Source organism: Geotrypetes seraphini, chromosome 4 (genome assembly GCF_902459505.1).
Source record: "Geotrypetes seraphini chromosome 4, aGeoSer1.1, whole genome shotgun sequence".
NCBI lineage: Eukaryota > Metazoa > Chordata > Amphibia > Gymnophiona > Dermophiidae > Geotrypetes > Geotrypetes seraphini.
This window is the reverse complement of record NC_047087.1, coordinates 247,641,949-247,666,083: the sequence shown is the minus strand read 5'-3', so window position 1 is coordinate 247,666,083 and position 24,135 is coordinate 247,641,949. Positions and strand designations below refer to the sequence as shown.

At 39.9% G+C, this 24,135-nt stretch overlaps 1 protein-coding gene across 1 annotated transcript in view; it reads right to left on the bottom strand.

Annotated features, from left to right (window-relative positions):
- The window catches only part of FAM13C (family with sequence similarity 13 member C), a 322,400-nt gene that overhangs the window by 84,584 nt on the left and 213,681 nt on the right, over positions 1-24,135 (bottom strand). The window contains exons 8-10 of the mRNA XM_033941491.1: positions 17,283-17,421; positions 9,211-9,292; positions 5,802-6,013 (exon numbers count right to left, since the gene is read on the bottom strand). Of these exons, the coding sequence (XP_033797382.1) occupies positions 5,802-6,013; positions 9,211-9,292; positions 17,283-17,421 (433 nt within the window). The remainder of the gene's footprint in view (positions 1-5,801; positions 6,014-9,210; positions 9,293-17,282; positions 17,422-24,135) is intronic.

Sequence of the window (24,135 nt, the reverse complement as noted above, 5' to 3'; positions counted from 1 at the left end):
GGAGGGAAGACCCGTCATTGCAGCACGCAGCCTTTTAGGCAGGAGGACATAAGCATCCCTCCTGTTGTTTGCTCTTCCAAAGGTAGGGGGGTTCCAGGGATGTGGGAGGGGGGCCCAGGGATGGGGGGGGCAGAGATGTCAGGGGAGATATGGGATATCAGGGGAAGTCAGGATGTGAGGGGGGATGTGGGGGATGTAGGGATGTGAGGGGGATATCAGGGAGATGTCAGGGGAAGGAGTATAGGGCTCTGTGGCTCAGCTGATCCTGGTAGGGGGAATCCCCATCAGCTGAGCTGCTAGGAATCCCCCAAATCTGGCTCATCTGATGAGGATTCCTTCTACTGCAATTAGATAAGGTAGTTGGTGGGTACGTCTACAAAACTTGCTTTTGTACGTTTTTTGCGTGGACATTTTTATTTTTGAAAATGGGCAAAATAGGTAGACATCCTAAGGACCAAAACTTATACCTTGCTCATTTTCAAAAAAAGATAAGATGTTTGACAGCTTTGAAAATGGACATTTTTTCTGCTGGGTTTGTGGGCATTTTGCACAAAACGCCCAACCTCAGACTTGGGCACATTTTTGATTATGCCCCTCCATGTTAATAGAATCTAGACATCTCAATTCCAACTTGTACGTACCATCTTAAACCTGCCTTCATATGACTATAAGACACTACTTCACTTGGAAGTTTCAGATTTTGATTTGAAAAGTACTTTCCAATCCTGTCTTAGGGACTCCACGGTCAGATTTTCAGGCTATCCACTGAATATGCATGAGAGAGATTTGCATACACTGGAAACTCATCATATGCAAATTTATCTCAAACATATTCACTGTAAATATCCAAAAACTTGGCTGGTAGTGCAGTACCCAGAAATGATCTGGGAAACCTTAAATACCTGCTTAGACCAGGATTTACTAACCCAGTTCCAAAAGCATAATGAGCAGTCTGGTTTCCTGGATAGCCACAATGAATGAACATGATATAGATGTACAGTAAACTCTCAGTTATCTGGCACCCATGGAGAATGGTAGATGACGGATAAATGTAGTTTCTGGTTGCTTGAGAGCTACTCTAAAAATAGTTTTGTCTTCTTTCCCACCTCACTCTCTTCCTCTCTCTATTATCCCCCAACCCCACTTGTAGATTCCGCATTTGTTCCTCCCTTCCCACCCTCCTTTTTGGTCTGGGTCACTTTCTCTCCTCCCCCCTCCAATTTATGTGTTCAGCATCCATCCATCCCCCCCCCACACACATTCTTCTAGTCCACTTCTCCCCTCCCAGGTCTGCCCTCCCTCCCTCTGCACACATCTGGTCTCTTGGACCCCCTCACTTAATCGAAGCAGTCTCGACCTGCCAAACCTCTCCCTCCCTCACCCGAAGCAGCAGTGGCAGCTGGTCAGCAGAGGCAGCAATGTAAACAGGCTACTCACATCCACCCCTGGCAAGACCTTTCCTCTGCTGGATCGGAAGTGACACGGTAGAGGAAAGGACCTGCTGGGGCTGGCCACAAATAGCCTGTTTACAGCACTGCTTCTGCTAACTGGCTGATGCTGTTGCTTTGGGTGAGGGAGGGAGGGAGAATAGGTTGGTGGGTCAGGACCAGTGTTCCCTCTAAGCTGAGCAGGAGTCCTCCACCCACAGTCTCACCAATAGAGGGTGCTGTTTCACTGTCACATTTTTCAATTGTGAGGGACAGGCAAGTTCTGCAGGACTCCAGGGAACATACCTGTCCTTAGCGACTGAAAATATTCCACCCCCTAGTGGTAGCAATGCAGCTGGAGGACACCTGCTCAGCTTAGAGGGAACAGTGGTCAGGACCACTACCACTTTTGCTTCAAGTCTGGAGGTGTGGAGGGGGTTGGAAGATCAGAACCACCACTACAACAACAGGTAAGTGAGGAAAGGAGGGAGGGAGGTGGGGTGGTGGCAGGTCAGGACTGCTGCTGCTGCTGCTTCGGGGGCTGGAGGGAAAATATGGGGGGGGGAGGGGGGCGGTTGGGTGAGAGTGTCAATTGCTTGAGTACCAGATAATCGGGATACTACTATACATATACTGGGCCTGGACCATGTATAGTGAGACATGCTATAAACTAGAAGTTGGATAAGTAAAGTGTCATTAGAAGGACCAACACTGCTATAAGTAACTTGTTTTCCTGCTTTAGTATATCTTCTTTTTGTTAAGCAATCTACACACAATAAATTTCAGAAAAGCAGCCCTGAAGAAAAAGTTCTTAATCAATGGGAAGCAAACTACTAGAAAATCCTGACCTTGTCCATGCCAAACAACCTAATGCTAATATGAAAATAAAAAAATGGATGTCAATGCATATAAAGGTTGCATTCACAACACTTTATTATCCTTCAAAAAAGGGGAAAACTCTGATAAACCAGAGTTTTCAAAATGATTCTGTCCTAGTTGAAGGTAAATCAGTAGTCTGTGTCCTTTTAGTAAAGAAAAATATATAAATATCCATCAATTCAGCTGGGGTGGTCAGTGTTTTAATTCAGCTGCAGTGGCTGGCATTCAAGTCTGAATCTTCAGTGCCTATATTTGCATAGTGGCTGGCACTGAATATCCAGATAGGGTGATTAGTGCTGCCATCCAGACAGATAACGGAATAAAGTTAAGACAAACTCTCCCCCCCCCCCCACGGTCCTAACTTAATCACTGTTAACCAGATAATACTTAGGACTGTCCTTGTTCTACCCCAGCACTATCCAGATAAACCCAGTGCAGTCTAATAATTGTCAGTGGCACCATCTGGATATTGCCACCGAAAATCAGCACTTGCAGTATTTGGGTAGCAGGTGCTGCTTTTGACTTTCAACCTGAAAATTCTTTGATTGTAGCTTGTATCTTTTAATAGCACAGTGGAACGCTGTTCATCCAGACTATCCTCGGCAGAGGGTAGACCGGATAATCAAATATCTGGATAATGGGACGTTAATTTTTTTCTTTTGTTTTTAATTAAAAAAAAAAAAAAAATACTTTCAACGCAACCCCCTCACCCTGACAAGAAAAGGCAGCATTCCCCCTCCTTCCCTGAACAGGCACCACCTACAGGAAAGACCCCAGGCCCACCTTGTTTCCCTGGTGGTCTAGCGGCAGCGCTGGGGTAAAAGCGATCCTACTTACTCCTGCCCATGCTCTGTCAATGACGAAACTAGCTGCCGCTAGATCACCAGGGAAACAAGGTAGGCCTGGGGTCTTTCCTGTGGGTCCAGGAGGGGGTTTGGTGGTGCCTGTTCAGGGAGGGAAGGGGAATGCTGCCTTTTCTTTTCGGGGAGGGGGGGTGTTGCACAGAAGATATTTTTTTATTAAAAACAAAAGAAAAAAATTAACGACCAATCACTGCAGGGGTCGTGCTGACGGTGGGGAAGAGTCTCCTGGTTCAGGGGGAGGGGGGTGCTGGGCTGGGCTGATGGCAGTGGTGGTAGAAGCAGAGAAGGTGCACTAGTGGAAGGGAGAGTGATAGGAATAGTACTATCAGAGGAATTCAAATATAAACAGAGACACCCCCCCTCCCCCCCGAAAGCAATCCAGATAATTGGAGTTCAGATAATCGGCGTTCCACTATAGTTATCTTTATTACTTTTCTTGTCTGTCCATCTTCCATGCTCCTATAGACCAACCAACCAACCAACCATCCATTCCCTTCTAATACTCTTGCTCTACTGGTGTTACTTTATTCTTTTAATTAAAAAAAACAAACAAACAACAAAAAGCTTCAAGTCAGTAAAAGTATGGTTATCTTTGTATGTGTTATTGTGGACAAAATGTATTAATTTGTACTCTGCCGTGATATATAAGAGAGATACAGTGGTGCCTCACACAACGAACTTAATTCGTTCCAGGAGCAAGTTTGTTATGCGAAAAGTTCGTTATGTGAAATGCGTTTTCCCATAACAATACATGTTAAAAAAAATAATTCGTTCTGTAGCATAAAATATGCTAAGGTGACATAAAAAAAGATAAATTTTTGGTTACTATTTTTATTTAGATACATCTAAAAACATAATTGTTTTTTAAAACAACACACATTTTTTAAATTTAAAGACAGACTAAGTAGAGTCTAATTTTACAGTGAGAGAGGGCAGAGTCTCAGCGGCAAAAACTGGGACTTAACTGTTCATTTTTTTTTTTTTTTCTACCGTGTTTCCCCGATGATAAGGCAGGGCCATCAAATAAGACAGCCCCCCCTTTTTAGAAAAAAATGTAAAATAAGGCACCCCCCCCCCCCGCAAATAAGCCACCCACCGATACCTGCGCTTACCCGAATCGGGTGGTACGGTGGGTGACTCCGTGTGGTCCCTGGCACCCCCGACACGATCGGGGCAAGAGGGAGCTCAAGCCCTCTTGCCCCCCCGACTCCCCGACACGATCGGGGCAAAAGGGAGCCCAAGCCCTCTTGCCCCGCCGATTCCCCAACTCCCCGACAATATCGGGCCAGGAGGGAGCCCAAGTCCTCCTGGCCACGGCGACCCCCTAACCCCACCCTGCACTACATTACGGGCAGGAGGGATCCCAGGCCCTCCTGCCCTCGACGCAAACCCCCCCTCCCCCCAACGACCGCCCCCCCCAAGAACCTCCGACCGCCCCCCCAGCCGACCCGCGACCCCCCTGGCCGACCCCCACGACACCCCCAACCCCCTTCCCCGTACCTTTCTGTAGTTGGCCGGACAGACGGGAGCCAAACCCGCCTGTCCGGCAGGCAGCCAACGACGGAATGAGGCCGGATTGGCCCATCCGTCCCAAAGCTCCGCCTACTGGTGGGGCCTAAGGCGCCTGGGCCAATCAGAATAGGCCCGGGAGCCTTAGGTCCCTCCTGGGGGCAGGGCCTGAGGCACATGGGCCCAACCCGACCATGTGCCTCAGGCCCTGCCCCCAGGAGGGACCTAAGGCTCCCGGGCCTATTCTGATTGGCCCAGGCGCCTTAGGCCCCACCAGTAGGCGGAGCTTTGGGACGGATGGGCCAATCCGGCCTCATTCCGTCGTTGGCTGCCTGCCGGACAGGCGGGTTTGGCTCCCGTCTGTCCGGCCAACTACAGAAAGGTACGGGGAAGGGGGTTGGGGGTGTCGTGGGGGTCGGCCAGGGGGGTCGCGGGTCGGCTGGGGGGGCGGTCAGAGGTTCTTGGGGGGGGGCGGTCGTTGGGGGGAGGGGGGGTTTGCGTCGAGGGCAGGAGGGCCTGGGATCCCTCCTGCCCGTAATGTAGTGCAGGGTGGGGTTAGGGGGTCGCCGTGGCCAGGAGGACTTGGGCTCCCTCCTGGCCCGATATTGTCGGGGAGTTGGGGAATCGGCGGGGCAAGAGGGCTTGGGCTCCTTTTTGCCCCGATCGTGTCGGGGAGTCGGGGGGGCAAGAGGGAGCCAGGCGGAGAGAGGGCAGTTAAGCGCAGTGCCTGCGCGGAAGGATGCAGCTCGGGCGACTTCGTTGTGTGAAACGAAGTTCGTTGTAGGGAGCAAGACATAAAGTTCGTTGTGCGCAGCGTTCGCTGTGCGAGGCGTTCGTTATGCGAGGCACCACTGTACTTGTAAAAGCCATGCATTTCTTCTATGAACATTAACAAGGGAGGAATTCATTAACAGACGCTAATTGCATTAGTGCATGTTAAACGCTAAAGATGCCTATTATATTCCGGTGGGCATCTTTAGCAATAACGCAGTAGAATTGTTGATGAGTTCCCTCCCTGAGTGACTCAAGTCCAGAGATTTGAGTTTTATTCCATTCTCATTCATTGGCTGAACAAATGACTATTTTGCACAAAAAGGTTGAAGTGTTCAGGAGTTTAAGTTACCTGTAAATTCTCAGGCATGTTAAGCAGTTCTCTTTTTTCTTTTAATCGTTTCCACACAGTGTCCACAGTTTCTTCTACAGATGGAAGTTGTGCACTAGCTGCTTCTTGCTGCTCTGTCCTACTGCTATATATCCCAGAGCTCTCTCCTTGCAAAGTACATTGCGATGTTCTCAATACACTGCTCCGATCCTCAGACATTTTAAGCTTGAGTTCTGTTAGAAAAAAAATTAATAAAAAAATATTGGAGGCTATTTCCTACTTCTTTAGGTTTGTAGCAAAATTAAAACCAGTCCTATTAGAGATACAGTGTAGCAAGCCTTCATTCATAGCAACTTTAGATTTTTCCCTAAATTTCATTCCATTTCATTCTTTAACTCAGTTCATAAGAAAGGGCCATAGATTGTGGCGTTTATCAGAACCTGGTATGTATAGATCCTCAATCCCACCCATAGGGAGGATATTGAGGGTGTGAATAAGCATGGATAAAGGTGAGTCAGTCAGTGTAGTAGTATATCTAGGTTTTCTGAAAAATTTTGACTTGACTTGGGAGTCTCAAAAAGCTATGGGATAGGAGGAAAGTTCTGTTGTGGATTGGGAACTGGTTAAAAGGAAAACAGAGCCTTCTTCGGGGGGTCGTGTAATCAACGAATGGAAGCCTGTGAGGTCATTCTATTAAAAACATGAATGTATTTAAATGCTAGTGTCGCCTTTATCCTGAAAGGTGAAATCTAATAGCTTGAAGCAAATAAACGCCCAAAGCAAATGAACATAATCAAGTACATCCATAATTTTATTCAAATGACCTCAGACTTCTGTTCATTGATTACACGACCCGTGAAGAAGACTCTGCATAGCCAAAACATAGCCCATGTCGGGTCACCTCAAGCCTAATCTACAAGAAGAAAGACTTTGCAATATGTATATATCCTCAATACCACCCATAGGGAGGATATTGAGGGTAATTTTGCTTATAGACTTCCAGTGCTCTCGACTACCACATTTAAAATATTTTTTGAGACTACATTATATGCATTTCTATTTCTAGCTTTCGTGGAGATTTTATGGTTTTTTTCTTGTGTTCATTAAAGGGAAAACAGAATAGGGTTAAACAGACAATTTTATCAGTGGAGGAAGATGAATAGTGGAGTGCCTTAAAGAACTGTATAGGGACCAATGCTTTTTAACATTTCTAAATGATCTGGAAATGGGAACAATGAGCAAGGTAAACAGATTTGCAAATAACACAAAACTATTCAAAGTTGTGGACTCCATGTAGATGTAAAATTGCAGAAAGACTGAGTATCCAAATGTCAGATGAAATTCTTAATGTGGACAACTGCAAAGTGATGCACATTGGGAAGAATAAACTAAATTCTCCAAGGACAAACAGATAGATTACCATAAATGAGTGACAATCATCAGACTCAACACCAAGGATCCATGAGAATTCAACATCATCAAAGAAGGAATATGAAGAGAAACTTGCCAGAGAGGGAAAAACTCATAACAATTTTTTTAGATACATCAGGGCTACTGGGCTTGATGGACCATTGGTCTGACCCAGTAAGACTATTCTTATTAACATGATCTTATTAACCTCTTTGAAGCACATAGTGATAGGAGTCTGGGACAGTGGCATGACTGGTACCTGCGAAGTGTTGGCACTGAGGGCTTGATGAACCTTTGGTCTGTCTCAGTATGGCAATTCTTATGCTCTTTCTGGCAGTATTGGTTTGATGGATTACTGTATCTTATTAATCAATATTTGTGATATTTCACCTGCTTGTTTTATCTGTTACCCCGATGCAGCCATTTGGGCAAAAACATGGCCCTGTTGGGTCATAATTTGATTTTATTGATCTTTTACCATAGTGGTCGTTAATTTTAAGTTGGGGCTGTTTTGGGTCCAAGATAGATAAATGAGAGTCCACAAATATATTCCTACTTAGGGCCACAACACCAATCAATGCTTCTTGACTTCTATTCCCACCAGAACACTTGGCCTCAGTCACACATGCAAAAAACAGATAAATTAAAAGTATTACTGTGTTTCCCTGAAAACAAGACCTACCCCGAAAATAAGCCTTAGTTGCCAGCAGCAGCAGCAACAGCAGCAAAGGAACAGTCCAGGCCTTGAAGCAGCCTGTCTAGATTGCTGCTGATGCTTCCGGTTTGTTATAAGGTATTTATTTCTTTCTCATGGTTTGGATGGGAGAGATGGGTTGGCGAGGAGAGGAGAGGAGAGGGGAGGGGGAGGGGGCGGGGGGTGCGTGGCGGTGGCAGGGGGATGGGAGGAAGGGAGGGATAGAAGCTGCAAGGGTTCTGCTGCACAAGGAATGGGAGGGAGGGATAGAAAGATACTGCACAAGGGGATGGGTGAGAGGGAAAGAAAGAGGCTACACATGTGGGAGAGAGAAAGGAAACAGGAAGAATTGGGGTGGAGGAGAGGAAGGGAGAGATGATCATTGTACATGAAAAAAATAAGACATCCCCGAAAATAAGTCCTAGTGCCTTTTTTGGGCCCCAAATTAATATAAGGCAGTGTCTTATTTTCAGGGAAATACGGTAATGTATATATAAATGAAACCTTAAGATGCCAGACTCTACACACAGAACAACACCAGAGAAATAGAAAGAAATGGATTTATTCCTGAACAGTACAATACAAAGACGACATATGTATGTTAATTCTCAAAACTGACATATTTCAATCACTAAATTGAAATTAAAATTTTATGTGGGAAGGGAAAGGAGGAGAGGGCAGGGAAGGAGAAAATTCAGAATAGGCAGTGTTCTTTAATACAAAGCCCATAGCCTGTATGCAGTTGCAAAAAAATAAATAATACAATAAAAACATAATTTGGACTGTGCAGGCTGCCCAATATGTCTCCACGGCTGCCATTGTTTCACAGGCCTTGCATTGAAGAATGCCATTTTAACATGTTTTTATTGGTATAATAAATGTGTTTACAAGTTTTATTTGCTCCTTCTTTGCTGTGTTTCTATGCAGATCCCAGCCTGAGTAATCTCTTATCATAACATGCTCCAGAAAGAACTTCTCTTTGACACAATGAAGTATTAGGATAAGTACTAGCATAAATATTGGCGCCTGAGCACAAACCCAATCTACTCCCGTTTACATGTGAGAATTATTTTTGTCATGGCAGATGCAAAAAACAAACAAACAACTATTTGAAGACATTAACCTGAGACGTGTAGCTGTAGACTCCCAGAGTACTTTTTATCACATGGGGGACCTTCATGCAGTTAATTTGCATACAATAATGAAGCCAATACAAATCTGAGATAAGAAACTACTGCAAAAAAAAAAATGTTAATCCTACTTCAGTACAGCCTTATAAAAGGCAAAGTGATTTATTGAACTATGCCACACCAAAGCACATAATACCTTTCAGCTGCTTCCGATCTTTAGCCAAATCAGTCATCCATTTTAAGACTTCAGGGTTAGAGATTTTGTCATTGTGGGAGGGCTAAAGAGAAGTACATAAGACATGGTGTTAATAAATCAGTTATATTTAAGGGAAAAAAAAAGTTAAGTATTGGATTACTTGTTAGATATCTAGATAGTTCTAAAACATAGGAGACAGCTGATCAGAGATTAAAATTTTAGTAGACAAAACAATTTCAACACCTCTAATAGAAGATTACAACTAAAACTTATTTGTAACACAAAGAACTAGCCATAAACAAAGTCCAACGGGGAGGCATTAAGAAGAGAATAATCAGTAGAAAGTGAGTAGGGCTGAGCAGTGGATTTCCATCAAGAGAATAACCAGATAACAAGTTTATTGTATAACAAATATATCAAAGACCCAACACAGCACCATATTTCAGCGAAAGATTCGCCTGCCTCAGGGGTCAAAATACTCTCTGTAGGGCAGGGGTGTCAAACTCAATTACATAAGGGGCCGAAATCTGAAAAAAGGCTAAGTCGCAGGCCGAATTTTTTATTAAGATACTTAGGGGTCCTTTTATTAAGGTACGCTAACCGATTTAGCATGCGCTAAATGCGCACCTTAATAAAAGGACCCCTAAGTGACTAAGGCTTAGTCTTAGCAGAAGTATAGGGTTACAACGTCTCCAACCCCATACCGGCTCTGTGGTGTAAACAAAATAAATATAAAAGACTTTTCCTCTCTCTGTTAGGTTCTAGTTCACATCTGCTGTCTAACACCAGCTCTGGCAGGATACACATTTCAAATCTGACATATTGTAATCACAAAACAGAAAATAAAATTATTTTTTCTCCCTTTTGTTGTCTGGTCATTATTCAATCATGTTGGTCCCAGGCTTTGTGCTCCAAGACAATAAACTAAGATAGTGAAAATACTGGATTGTAAGCACAAAGGTTTCCATGCAAAATCCTGAGAGGAAAGTTTGCATTCAAGTGAGGGGGTGATCTGGTATTCTCTGTATCGATGTCTCAGAGACTACCTATTTGTGTTCTGTATTTTGCACTTATAGTCTGGCATTCTAGCCCCTCTCCAGCCAGGACAGCCCGAGGCAGCTAAGATCCCAAAGTACAATTCAAAAAAAGTCATAATTAAATATGTAAATACAATGACAATTTTAATAACAGATTTTAATTTAACAGCTAATAAAACACCAAGCCCCAAATAAGTCTAGCCTACTAGGCAGTCACATGTCATTCTCTGAAATGTGCAATGATGTTTCTGCAATAGGGATATGGTAGCTCGTGGGCTTGTGGGCAAACGACTTAAGTGTACAGTATTCTTTTTACTTCCTTTAAGCTTGTTCTGTGGGCTGTACATTCTTCCAGGCAGGTTCGTGCAGCATCATCTGTAGGTTCATGAGGCCTGCAGAGGATCGCTGGTTGGCTGTAGTGATCCTAGCAGGCGCGGTCCTGTACGTCAACGGGACCGCACCAGAGGGAGCCAGCAGCTGAGGCTACGGCAGCCTGCTAGGATCGCTACAGCCAACCAGGGATCCTCTGCAGGCCGTGTGAACCTACAGATGATGCGGTGCTTGTACTGGCGGGCCAGCTTTAGGAGAAATTTTTAATTGTCTGGTGGGCCAAATTTCAGCACACCCCGTGGGTCAGAGTTTGACATGTCTACTTTAGATATTCCAGGGGAGGTTTTTTATGCCAATGAGGTTTTTGCCTGAACTCCTTGAACCACTATTGTGGGGTGGGAGGGTTTGTTTCTGAGGCTTTTTTCTCCCCTGAGTTTACTACCTTTGGCCTGTGCTTCTTCTTTTTTTCACCTTGCACTGTCCATGTGAAAGCATTGTATAATATTGTTACTATTGGATTTTCATTATATCTGTGTCATTTAGAGCATATGTTGCAAGTCTGACATCTCTGCTCATGAAGGCTCAAAGGTCTTATACTGCTTTTGGTACATAGACAAAACCGTGCGAGACAATCACGCGGACGTCAGCGTGCTGGATTGAAACACTATTTTAAAGCACTCCGAGGGGGTGTGGGGAGGGAACCACCCCACTTAGAACAGGGCGCTCCCTTTTTGGGGGATGTTGGGGAACCCCCCATTATAGAGGAAACAGCGTTTTTCCCTGTTTTTTAGGGAAAAATTAGTTTCCTCTGTAATGGTGGGAGGGTTTCCCCCACAACCCCTCCTTGGAGTGCTTTAAAATAGTGTTTCAATCCAGCGCACTGTGCGCGATTGTCTGCCCGGCATTGTCCACACGCGATTGTCTTGCACGGTTTTGACTCATTACCACTGCTTTTAACATGCTTTTAGTTGTTGGTGGCAGCAGCAAGATAGGGGAAAAGAAAGAAGAAAAATGTTGGACCTAGGGATGGAGGCAGAAAGCTGGAGGACTATCAGTAGAAGATAGGGAAGATGCTAGGTTGAGGTTGGAGGTATAGAAGGGAACAGAGAGGGGTCCAAAGAATACAAGTAGCTCTTAAAGGTTACTCTTAAATACTCTTAAAGGTTTACCAGTACAACAGTGCAAACAGGCTTCCTAACCTGTGACAAAATTTACACTCTTGTAGTTTGCAATATGACTATTCTTTCCTTATATTGATTGTGTCATGACAATGTTCCTATACTTTTTTGAAGCCTGATAGAATCTGGTCTCACATTTTAATGTGAATAGCTTTGTCCATGGCAAATATGCACAATTTACACTAGTTTTCAAAAGTGAAAGTACGAGGATTCTTCAAAATGTTTCTGCACTTTCATATTTTCGCAGGAAATGGGGCAGGAGAAGTGGTAAGAGGGCGTGTGACTAGTCAGTCAGGCATGCCGGCTCACCTTATAGGTAGTGATGTAATTTGCTTTTGAGATATTTAATAAATAGTGTTTAAAAAAAATAAAAGTGCAGAAACTTTTAGAACGTCCATCATATATGCATAAATTTTTCTTTGAAAAAAAATTACCCTATAGATGTGAGCATGCACAAACACACACATACAAATATTTATATGCAAAAAATCTGAGCAAATTTGCACATACTTTTAGAAATGCAAAAATGAACATAACTCCTGCTGCAACTCCATCCCTGAGAACACCTGTGCTTTGTATGACTAAGTTGTATCATGTCTTAGATATCATTTGTGTACTGTATGTATAAAACCAATAAAATCTTTGAACTAAAAAAAAAAAAATTGTGCATAATAGCATTACCCTTACCCCCTCTTTTACAAACGCGTGGTGTGGGTTATAACGCCGGCAGCAGCGGTAACTGTTCCAACACTCATAGGAATTCTATGAGCATTGGAGCAGTCACCGCCACTGCCAGCGCTAAAACCCGCGCTAAGTGTTCGTAAAAGAGAGGGTTAATTGGTTTTTTAAACAAACTATTTCTACACATAAACCTCTTTAAAAGTATTCTATAAATTCAGTAAGGGGGCCTTTTACTATGGTGCACTAGCCATTTTAGTGCGTGCTAAATGCTAATGCATCCATAGATTCCTTAACGACCCGCATCTACACCCCTGACGGATGATAATAATAATAATAACTTTATTTTTCTATACCGCCATAGTCAGACAACTTCTAGGCGGTTCACATTGAAAGAAAGGCTGGACATTCAGCAAATTACAAATGTGTGAGGGGAATGTTGCAGAAGAAAGGGGGGGGAGGGAATGCAAGCGGGGTTGAGAGGGGAGGGGATGTGAGAGGGGGTTGTGATTGCCTGAGAGATTGCTTCGGATTTGTAGGGGGAAAATGCGTAGTGAGCGAAGGTCGGTCTGTTTAGGTCAGGGGTGTCCAATGTCGGTCCTCGAGGGCCGCAATCCAGTCGGGTTTTCAGGATTTCCCCAATGAATATGCATGAGATCTATTAGCATACAATGAAAGCAGTGCATGAAAATAGATCTCATGAATATTCATTGGGGAAATCCTGAAAATCCGACTGGACTGCGGCCCTCGAGGACCGACATTGGACACCCCTGGTTTAGGTGATGAATTTGTCAAACAGAGTGGTTTTGATTGATTTTCGGAATGCGTTGTAGGTCTGTCTGGTTTTATTTATGTAGTTTCCCAGCCAGGATTGGTGTCTGTTAGCTTGGAACATGAAGGTTCTGTCACGGAAGGATTTGTATTTGCAGCCAGTGATTTTAGGATAGGCGATGTTTTTGTTTCTGGTTGTTCATGTGGGGTTGTGTAGAGTGAAGTGTGTTTGCAGGTAGGAAGGTGCTAGGCCCCAGATTTGTTTGAAGCAGATGCATGCAAATGTGAACTGTATTCGCGCTTCCATTGGTAGCCAGTGCAGTTCTTTGTAGTATGGGCTAATGTGGTCTTTTTTACCTCAGTCCGAAGATTAAGCGAACTGCAGTATTTTGTACTAATCTCAGCTTCTTTATTGTTTTTTTGTGGGATACCCAGGTAGACGATGTTGCAGTAGTCCAGGGTGGATATGATCTCAAAGACACCACCTAACTACACCAAAAAGAATCTCACTAAAACTCACATGCCATCGCAAATAAAACCAAAATTACTACCACATTCTCCAACAACAAAGACGCTCCCACCTGCTAAGAAAAGCTATTTTACCTATTATAGCCTAATGTTATACCTACAGTTACCTATATTATACCTGTTATATCTACATTGAAAACTCTGCAATTTAATCCACCCTATGTCCACTAAGTCTGTATTTTTAAATCTGTATGTTGCGTCTACACTGTAAATGCAGTAATCTAAACTCCTTTTGTCTATACTGTAAATGCTGTAAAGTATGTATTCCTCAACAAAGTTTGTCCTACCCATAGTATGAATGTACTTTTTGTAACCCGTTCTGGGCTCCTTTGGGAGGACGGGCTAAGTAAATGACTAAATAAATTAATAGAATAAATAAATGCTACAACTATACTACTCATATAGGATTGGTCAAACTGTACTACTGCTATTTATACAATCTGATATGAAAATTTGCCAGTGGAAGTGGGGGAGAGGATCTGGATTTAGCTCACTATTTCAATAGCTGATCAATGCGTCTTACATGAAGATCCAGTGGCAGATAGTCCCTGTTCCTAGAGGGTTTACAATGTAAGGGGCCTTTCTACTAAAGAGTAGTTAAACCTGGGCTTTTTTTTTTTTTTTTACTGTTTAAGTTTTTTATTGATTTTTTTTCATTTAACAACAAGTGTCATAAATTTTCATACAATTATCTTAATACACTTGATATTTCTATAATGTATTTTATACATAACATTTCTTATCTTATATTTCTTATGATTTTATATATCATATAACTGTAATTATTTTTCTTATAAAGTTATACAACATATATATTGTAATGATTTTATCAATTATTTTTTAAATTATTAACCTTTTTCCCCTCCCTTTATTACATTGTTTTCATGTAAGAATACCATCTATTAATAATATTTTATTTATAATTTATAATAAAGAGTATAAATCCCCCTCCCATATCCCCTCCCTCCCTTTCTTCTTTAACTATTTTCTTATTATGGGAAAATGAAATTCAATTATTACAATATTTTGTTAATGGTCCCCAAATCTTTTTGAATTTATCCATATATCCTTTTTGTGTTGCAAATGTATGTTCCATTTTATATATATGGCAAACTGAGTTCCACCAAAAATTATAGTTCAATCTGTCACAATTTTTCCAATTGTGTGTAATTTGTTGTACTGCTATTCCAGTCATTATAAATAAAAGTTTGTTGTTATTTGATGAAATTTGACTTTGAGATCTCATTGCAGGACCAAATAGAACCTGGGCTTAATGCATTCTAGTTCAGGGCTTTCCTGCATTCTAAGATGAGATTTACCCCCCTTTTACAAAACCGAGAAGGCGGTTCCCATGAGTGGCGAAGCATTTAGAGCGCTGATCGGTGCTAAAAAACACTTTCACGGTTTTATTTTAAAAAGGGGGGTTAATGTAGCACTTTTATAGAGCATTTTCCTTTTCCGGAATTTCAGGTCATGTGTTACTGTTGCATTAGCTTGCAGTACCCGTATGAACTTAAGCCAGTTTCCCCATCCATTTTCTGGCCATAGCATACCCCCTCTAAAATAATGTGTGAGTTAGCACACATAAACAGATAAAATGCCACAAAATGCTTTAACATGTTTTGTGGTAGCCTATTTTTCCCGCACTAAGTATGTCTTAGGGCTTAATGCCCTGAAATGAAAAGAGCCCCTAAGTTTGTACCTGAGGAAATGCAGAGAAAATAACTTTTTTACAAGAGCAAAAAGATAAAAAATTGTCAGTAGTATTTAAACCCTGGCATCCCTGGTTCTTAGGCCCCAATTCATGGTCTGTCTGGGGTGTGTTTTTCATTTTTTTTTAATGGCACTGATATTTTGTGTATATTACACATTCAAAATATCTGACCAATAAAAAAATGAAAAAAAGGCCCCCCAACAAAGCATTCCCTCCCTTCCCCCCTACCCAAACCCCAAAAAATGGCAGAAGGGATGCCCACTCCCTCCTGTCACCAGATGCCCACAGCCCGTCACCACAAATGAATGCCAGGAGGGATGCCCACACCTTCCTGCCATCAGATGCCCCCTCGCTCGCCTGCCGAACACCTCACCTGCCAAATACCCACACTTAAAAATATGGCATGAGGGCTGCCCATTCCCTCCTGCCATCAGCCCCTCTCCTTCCTCCTCCAAACAGCAGGAGGGATGCCAATCCTTTAATTGGAAGCAGGAGGGGTGCTCAGTCCCTCCTGCTCCTCCGGCCTCCTCCAATGCAATGTGGGCCTTAGGCCCCGCCCTGGAGCCTAAGGCCCGCATTGGGAGGGGCCTGAGGCACCTGAGCCAATCAGGGACTTCCTTAGGGATGAGCCTAAGGAAGTACCTGATCAATTGCTGTTTCAAAATCGGCCAGAGAATCGGCCAACAGCAATTAAATTGCTATCTTTAGTGAATCTGGGCCTTAGTCTGTTATGCTAGCCATTAAGCTATTACTCAACAGGCTAATGTTTTTGTCACTATTAAAACAACCTCTAATAACTAGAGACTGTTAGGACCACATTGGTAGGGGTGGGGGCATCCAGGAGAACCAGAAAATGATAAGCAGCTCAGAAAACAGAAGCAAGAACTTCTGAAGCTCTGCTCAGCTCAATAAAACCAACATTCTTGCCCTGGCCTCAAAGAATTACAAATTCTGATTATAAAGCAAGATGTTTCCACCAACAGTCTTCAAATCTCAAACATATTAACTGATAGTAAAAGCCCATTGGATACTGATTTGAAACCCTGAACTAAAGTATTATTCCAACAAGAAATGAGAACACTTCTCCTTTCTAACGGGGAAAAAAGAGCATAGTCACCATTATTATCCTGGCTACATCAGATTCTAGACATCTGATTTTTCATCACAGGCAATTATTAGACTGTAGCGCCTACTCCTGTGGGATCTTTTGCTTAAGGAGTAAATCTCAGCATATCTACTCTCAGTGACAGAGTACAGCCATTAACATACTTCGGCAATCCAGTCAAAGTCCAATAATTGATTCCATTTGCATAAGTGATACAAGCTTAACAGTGGAATCTAACATTAAGTTGCTGACATCTGATGACCAACATTGTGTTATCCTCTTTTAATGGAAGCACAACAAACTCCCAGGCACTTGCGAGTACCATCATGTCAATTGTGTGTGTGTGGAGGGGGTGGGGGGGGGGGGAAGAAAATGGGACCCATGGGGATGGATGGCTCAGTAGATGAGGTGAAATTGCACTACACAGCCTTAACATACGTAGCGCTTGAAATGGTTTTCAGATAGCTAGAATTGATATGTTCCTTGTTTTAGTAATGTGGGCCCCACCTGTTCACTAAGAATTGGATTAAAAGAAACCCCACTGTTGCAATTGAATACAGAGACACCTTTTTGGGTCATTTCTGCATAACTATTCCAAAGGTTAATGGGAGGAAATGCTCATCCTGAACAGTTTCCACTGCTGCCACTCACATTTCAGGAGTAAGATTTTTTAATTTTTTTTTTTTTTTTTTAAATTATGTTTGTAGCGGTGTGCCCTGGCATTTTCTTACCCGATATTTTTTCTCAAGTTCAAATTTCTCTTCATATTTCCTGATCTTTCTCTTGAGATTCTGAATGTGTTTGGTAAGTTGCGCTACCGTCTGTGGTTCTTTAATGTCCACACATTTGCCTCTGGATGAACTTCTTGGCCTGAAGCAGCAGAAGAAAGAGAACATTTACTAGGGCGGTGCTGCAGTAGACATTACTAGAAGATGATGCTGTGTGGTTATCCAGTCTTCAAGTACAGTGTTGCAATTTATAGGTGAAACAATTACAGATGTTCACATCTCATGTACAAGATCAGACACACATGATTGGATGATTTTTGTAAACTATAATCCTAAACAGACCGTCCCCACATCAGTAATGTCTTTATACCAGAGCACAACAGCAAGTATCATCTAAATACAAGAATCCTATATTAGTTTTCATGTTACTACTACTTATATAGTGCTGAAAGGCATACGCAGCGCTGTACATTTTGACATTTATAGACGGTCCCTGCTCAGAAGAGCTTACAATCTAACTTGGACAGACAGACATGACATACAGGGTTGGGGAAGCAGAACCCAAGGTAAGAGGGGTTAGGCATCCAAAGCACTCTTGAAGAGGTGGGCTTTTAACTGGGCCTTGTACACTGTCAGGGACTGAACACGCTATAGGGATTCAGGCAGCTTGTTCCAAGCATACAGTGCAGCAAGGTAGAACGGACGGAATCTGGAGCTGGCAGTTGAAGAGAAGGGCACAGGAGGGACTTACCAGCTGAGCGGAGCTCACGGGTGGGGGGGTGGGGGTGGAGATAAGCAAAGAGAGCTAGTGAGGGGCAGCTGAGTGAGTGCATTTGTAGTTCAGTAAGAGGAGCAGTACAGAGCCTACTAGATTATAACTGGTGCATAATGAGGCACTGGTATTTTACAGAGACTTCAAGACTACAATCAAAGATGTTTATTAATACAATATGGAGCAAACAAACCAAAACTGCAGACGTGTACAAGATGCAGGCAAAATTTATTGTGACAAATAAATTATATCTAAAAACCTTTTTACCAAATGAAGGACCCAACACGGTCCGTGTTTCGGACAACCTTCATCAGGGGTCCATGGCAAAAAAGGAAAAGAAAAGTATGTCACAAAAATACTGGAGAAATAATGGAATATATGTTTCGCCGAGAGTCACAAGCTACTATGGATAGTCACCAAAGTGTGGACATAATTTTCTTTTCCTTTTTTGCCATGGACCCCTGATGAAGGATGTTCGAAACACGGACCGTGTTGGGTCCCTCGTTTGGTAAAAAGGTTTTTAGATATAATTTATTTGTCACAATAAATTTTGCCTGCATCTTGTACACGTCTGCAGTTTTGGTTTGTTTGCTCCTGGTTGGTTTTTCACTGCAGACAAGGTTGGACCCCCCTGTTTCCTATTAATACAATATACCATTCTTGCTACATTTACTACTATTAGCACTGAGTTACAAACTTTACATGAAAATAACACTAAGGGGCTGATTCTATAAAGGGCGCCTAACTTAGGCCCCCATTTATCAAGCTGAATTCCTGTGAGGGTCAATCAGAGCTTTTACCACGGCGACCTGCGATTAAAAAAAAAACCCCAATGCAGTTTGATAAAATGGAGCCTTAATTGGCAAAATACCCTTAATAGCCTCAATAATTGTGAGAAAAAAATGTAATTGGGTAATAGGCGCCTATCCAATTCTATTAAAGGCAGGCACCTATCGAAAGGCGATTAGCAATATCTAATGCCTAAGTGGGTGTTTCTATGGGCGAATTGTGACTTAGGCGCCGCTAATTGCCTTTAAAGCCCTCGCCTACATTTCAGATGCTACGTTTTTACATAGGCACTGCTAGTTGCAATTCTGTAAACAGCTAGCAGTCTACAATATCTCAAAACTTAAGTTTTATAAGAGTCTAAACTAAACTAAACTAAACTTAGTTTTATAGACCGAGTCATCAACCAAGAGGAGCTCGACTCGGTTTACAATAATGTAAAACATAATACCTAAATTTGACAAGAAAAAGTAGACTCAAATAGTTGATTTCCAAAATGTTTAGCAAACAAAAAAGAACTTTCCGGAATAAAGCAAAAGAACCTAAACTTCTTAATGTAAGCGGTAAAGCATTCCAGAATTCAGTTAATTTAAAAGCAAAGGAATAACTAAATCTCTTAAAGGTTCTATTTTTACCACTGAGAGAGGGAAATGTAAGTTTTAATTTTTGAGAGCTTCTGGCAAGATGAGATCTATGAACATTCCAGTCTAAAGGAATCAAAGTGGCAAAAATGCCAAATAGGATCTTAAATGCAATACAAATGCACTTAAATTGAATTCTGAGATACACTGGAAGCCAATGTAATTCCTTGAGCAGAGGGGTTACGTGATCAAATTTATTCTTACCAAAGATAAGTTTAGCTGCAGTGTTCTGTATTAATTGAAGTCTCTGCAGACTGACCTTTGAAAAACCCAAATACACTGAATTGCATTAACCCAGCCTTGACAAAATGATTGATTGAACCAATACAGAGAAGTATTGTTGGTGAAAAAGTGCTCTCACTCTTCTCAGAGCACGGAGGCTGAAAAAACACTTTTTAATAAGCGAATTTAGTTGGTCCTTAAATGTAAGTGAAGAATTGATAACAATACCTAGTATTAACAAGGAGAACTCAATTTTCAAAGATTCTCCTGAGTCTAAGATCACAGCAGAAGGGAGAGAATCTAAATTTGGGCCAAGCCATAAAAGCTTAGTCTTTGGGGGCGTGGCTTGGAACGCGCACGATATGGCAGCTTAACCGCAGAGCTCCTGAGTCCCAGGCAACAACTGAATAAAATAAAACTATTTATTTACTTGTCCGACTTAAAAATAATAAAAATCAACGGCGGAAATGGCAGCGATAAGGCAAGGAAAAAATGAAAAACCTTGTACTTCGGGAGTGTCGGCAAAAAGGTCAAAGGTAACCCCTGTATCGCCGTCCAGCGTACCAATCCCGCTGGAAGCAGATGAAATTAATGAAAAAGCTGACATCTTGGCGGAATTATTTAAAATCAAAATAATGCTGACTGATAATGCCAACAAATTATCAGAAGTGAAGGAAGAGTTGATTAACCTGAAACAAGAAATCCAAACTGACAGACAAAGAATGTCTGTGATGGAGGAAAGAATCTGTCAGTTGGAAACTTTCACACAAAAGTGTGAAGAGGAAAAGAAAAATGTAACAGCCTTAAAAAATCAACTAATTGATATGGAGAATCGAGGAAAAAGAAAGAATATTAGAATCCTTGGCTTAGCTGAAAATATTGAAGGAGAAAACCCTATACAGTTCTTGGAAAATCTTTTGCCTAAACTGCTGCAGCTGAATTCTAAATGGCCGTTGGAGATAGAACGTGCCCACAGAATCCCCACAAGAAAACAAACAAACCAGACAGCTCCTAGACCTCTGATCTTCAAAGTATTAAGATACCAACAAGCATTTGAGATCTTAAAAGTGGCAAAAGCAAATAAAAACCTAAACTATAAAGGATCTAAACTGATTTTTGTTCCTGACTTTGCTAAAGATACTGCAAATATAAGGAAACAATTCCTTACATTCAGACAACAATTAAAAGAAAAGGGCTACATGTATGGTCTTTACTATCCGTCTACAATGAGAATTTCTACAGGAAATAAATCTATGTATTTTCAAGATCCTGCTAAACTGAAAGAATTTTTGACACAAGAAGAACCAATGTCTACATAATAAAGCAGAATAAAGCAAATTTATCTAATGAAAATAGATAGAAATAAAGAAAGAAAAAAGAAGAGGAACTAATGTCTACATATAATCAGAATAAAATGGAAGTTTCATCTGAAGAAAGGATATAGAAAATGCAAGATAAAATAAGAATGACAATTTTTGATTCAAATTTTATTACAATATATTGAATTTTATGACTTAAATTAATTTTTGATTTTATTCCATCCATTTAAAAAAATTTTTTTTATAATTTTTGATTCAATTATTATTAATATATTGGATGTTATGATAAATTTACATTATAATTGAATTGAATACTATTATAGAATATTGCATATATATTTAATACTGCTATTATTAATTGGAAAAAAAAATTATTTTAGATTTGATTAAATGAGTGTGGAAATTATTATAACATAGATATTTAATTCCTATACATATTAGGTTATTATAAATGATGATGTTTAAAAATGTTATTATTACAATATGATATATGGAATTAGAATTATATTTTACATATATTAAATTTATTGTAGGGAGAATATATTATTTTTATCTAAGACTTGAAAATATTAAGATGATTTATCCAATTATAATTTATATGAATTACTACATCTATATTTAATTCTGCTAATATTAATGGAAAAAATTTTTTTGGATTCGGTTAAATGAATGGGAAATTATTATAACATAGGTATTAATTATAAAATCTTTTTGATATAAATATTTATCTATACATATTACGATACTATAAATGATGATTTTCAAATATATAAAATGATTTACTAAAATATTTATTATTATATATATTATATATATAGGAATAGATATATCTAATTTGAATATATGAAATTAGAACTATATATGAAATATATTTAATTTATTGAAGGGGTAATATATTATTTATATTTAAGACTTGAAAAGATTAATATGATTTATCAAATTAAATTTGATATGAACTATAATATACAAGGGGATTTAATGAAGGTTTAAATGAATAATAAGGTGGATAAAGAAATATGAAATGTATTGAATTAGAGAATATTTTTATGAATGATTAGTTGCCTGGGGGAGGGGATTTAGGTTTTGCATGACCAATGTGTGTTCCAGGACAAACATTGATAGTGGGAGGGTCGGGAGGGAAAATAGAGGGTGGGAATGGGAATCAATATATATTAATTGTGCTGAGATCTAATCATGTATATTATCATAGAATATTGGTTAAAATTTAATGATAAATAAGATGGATATAAAAATTTATTCTATGAATGTCAATGGTCTAAATCATCCTATTAAGAAAAAGAAAATATTATCGTTCCTTAAAAATCAAAATGCGGATATCTACTTCATACAAGAGACCCATCTTTCTGAAACTGAATCTAAAAAATTATCTGGGGGTTGGATTTCTAAATGTTTATTTGCACCGGCTTTAAAGAAAAAAGCTGGAGTGGCTATTCTGATAAACAAAAAATGCAATGCGAATTTCAAATTAATAAATTATGACCCCTTAGGTAGATGGGTGCATGTCGAAATGGATCTGGGAAATACAACCATGAATTTATTCAATTTATATGCTCCTAATACGAATCAAATGGAGTTTTTCAAACAAATTCAACAATTACTTTTACCACTGGCTACATCTAATTTAATAGTAGCAGGAGATTTCAATGCTGTAATGGATCCAATTTTGGATAAAAAACCAAGTAGAATTATGAAATCATTAGGCTTAGATAATTTGATTCAATCTTGTGATTTAGTAGATATATGGCGTATTCTTCATTTTAATGATCAGGAATTTTCTTTTTGTTCTCAGGTCCACAAATCCTTTTCACGAATTGATTATATATTTGTTTCTAATAACCTAGCGCAGCGTGTGATAAAAGCAGTTATAGATCCTATTATAATTTCGGATCATGCTGGTGTGTGGATTAATCTTCAAAATTATGATATTGAACATTTAAATTCAATTTGGAGATTTAATAATACTTTTTTAGCGGATTCAAATTTTCTCGAAGAATTTAAATTAAAAATACAAGAATTTTTTCAAATTAATGATTCAGATAATATTAATGCTGAGATTTTATGGGACGCTTTTAAAGCAACAATGAGAGGGAATATTATTTCATACTCAGCATATATTAATAAACAACATAAAAAACAATTTCTTGAATTAGGAAAACAAATTAAATTATTAGAAAATAAATTAATTGAAAAATGGGAAAATAAAACATTACAAGATTTATTAAAATTAAAAGTTAAATATAATGAGATTTCTTCTCAATTTGTGAGAAAAGATTTATTTAATAGACAAGTTCAATTTTACGGAAATTCAAATAAAGCTGGAAAATTATTGGCAAATTTCCTTAAAGCAAAAAAAAGAAAATCCAAGATTATTGCAATTAAAGATATACAAGGTAATACACACACTAACAATAAAGACATTTTAAGACAATTTCTTGATTTTTATAAAGATTTATATTCTTCTGAATCTTATGAAAATAAAGAACAAGATGGACAAAAATTTTTAAATTCATTTATTGGACCAAATGTTCCAGATCATATAAAAAGAAGTTTAGAAGAACCTATATCTTTAAAAGAAATAGAATCAGCATTGAAGTCTCTTAGAGTTGGATCCGCTCCGGGTGGTGATGGTTATACGGTTGAATTTTATAAATCATTTCAAAACATTATTTTACCATATCTATTAAAATTGTATCAATATCAAATGAATAATGGAAATATATCAGGTACTATGGCTGATTCATTAATTATTGTCTTACCAAAACCAAACAAAGATCCTACCTTGGTTTCAAATTACAGGCCTATTTCCTTATTAAATGTAGATGGTAAATTAATTTCTAAAGTACTAGCAATAAGATTGGCAAAAGCTCTTCCTTTCATTATTGATGTACATCAAACAGGATTTATTGCTAAAAGACACTCATCACATAACACCAGATTAGCATTTCACTCTTTAAATTTAGCAAAAAATATGAATGATCCAACTTTTATGCTATCTTTGGATGCAGAAAAAGCATTTGATAGAGTAGAATGGAAATTTATGTATCAATCTCTAGAATGGTTTGGAATAGGACCCGGTTTTATTAAAATGATTCAGA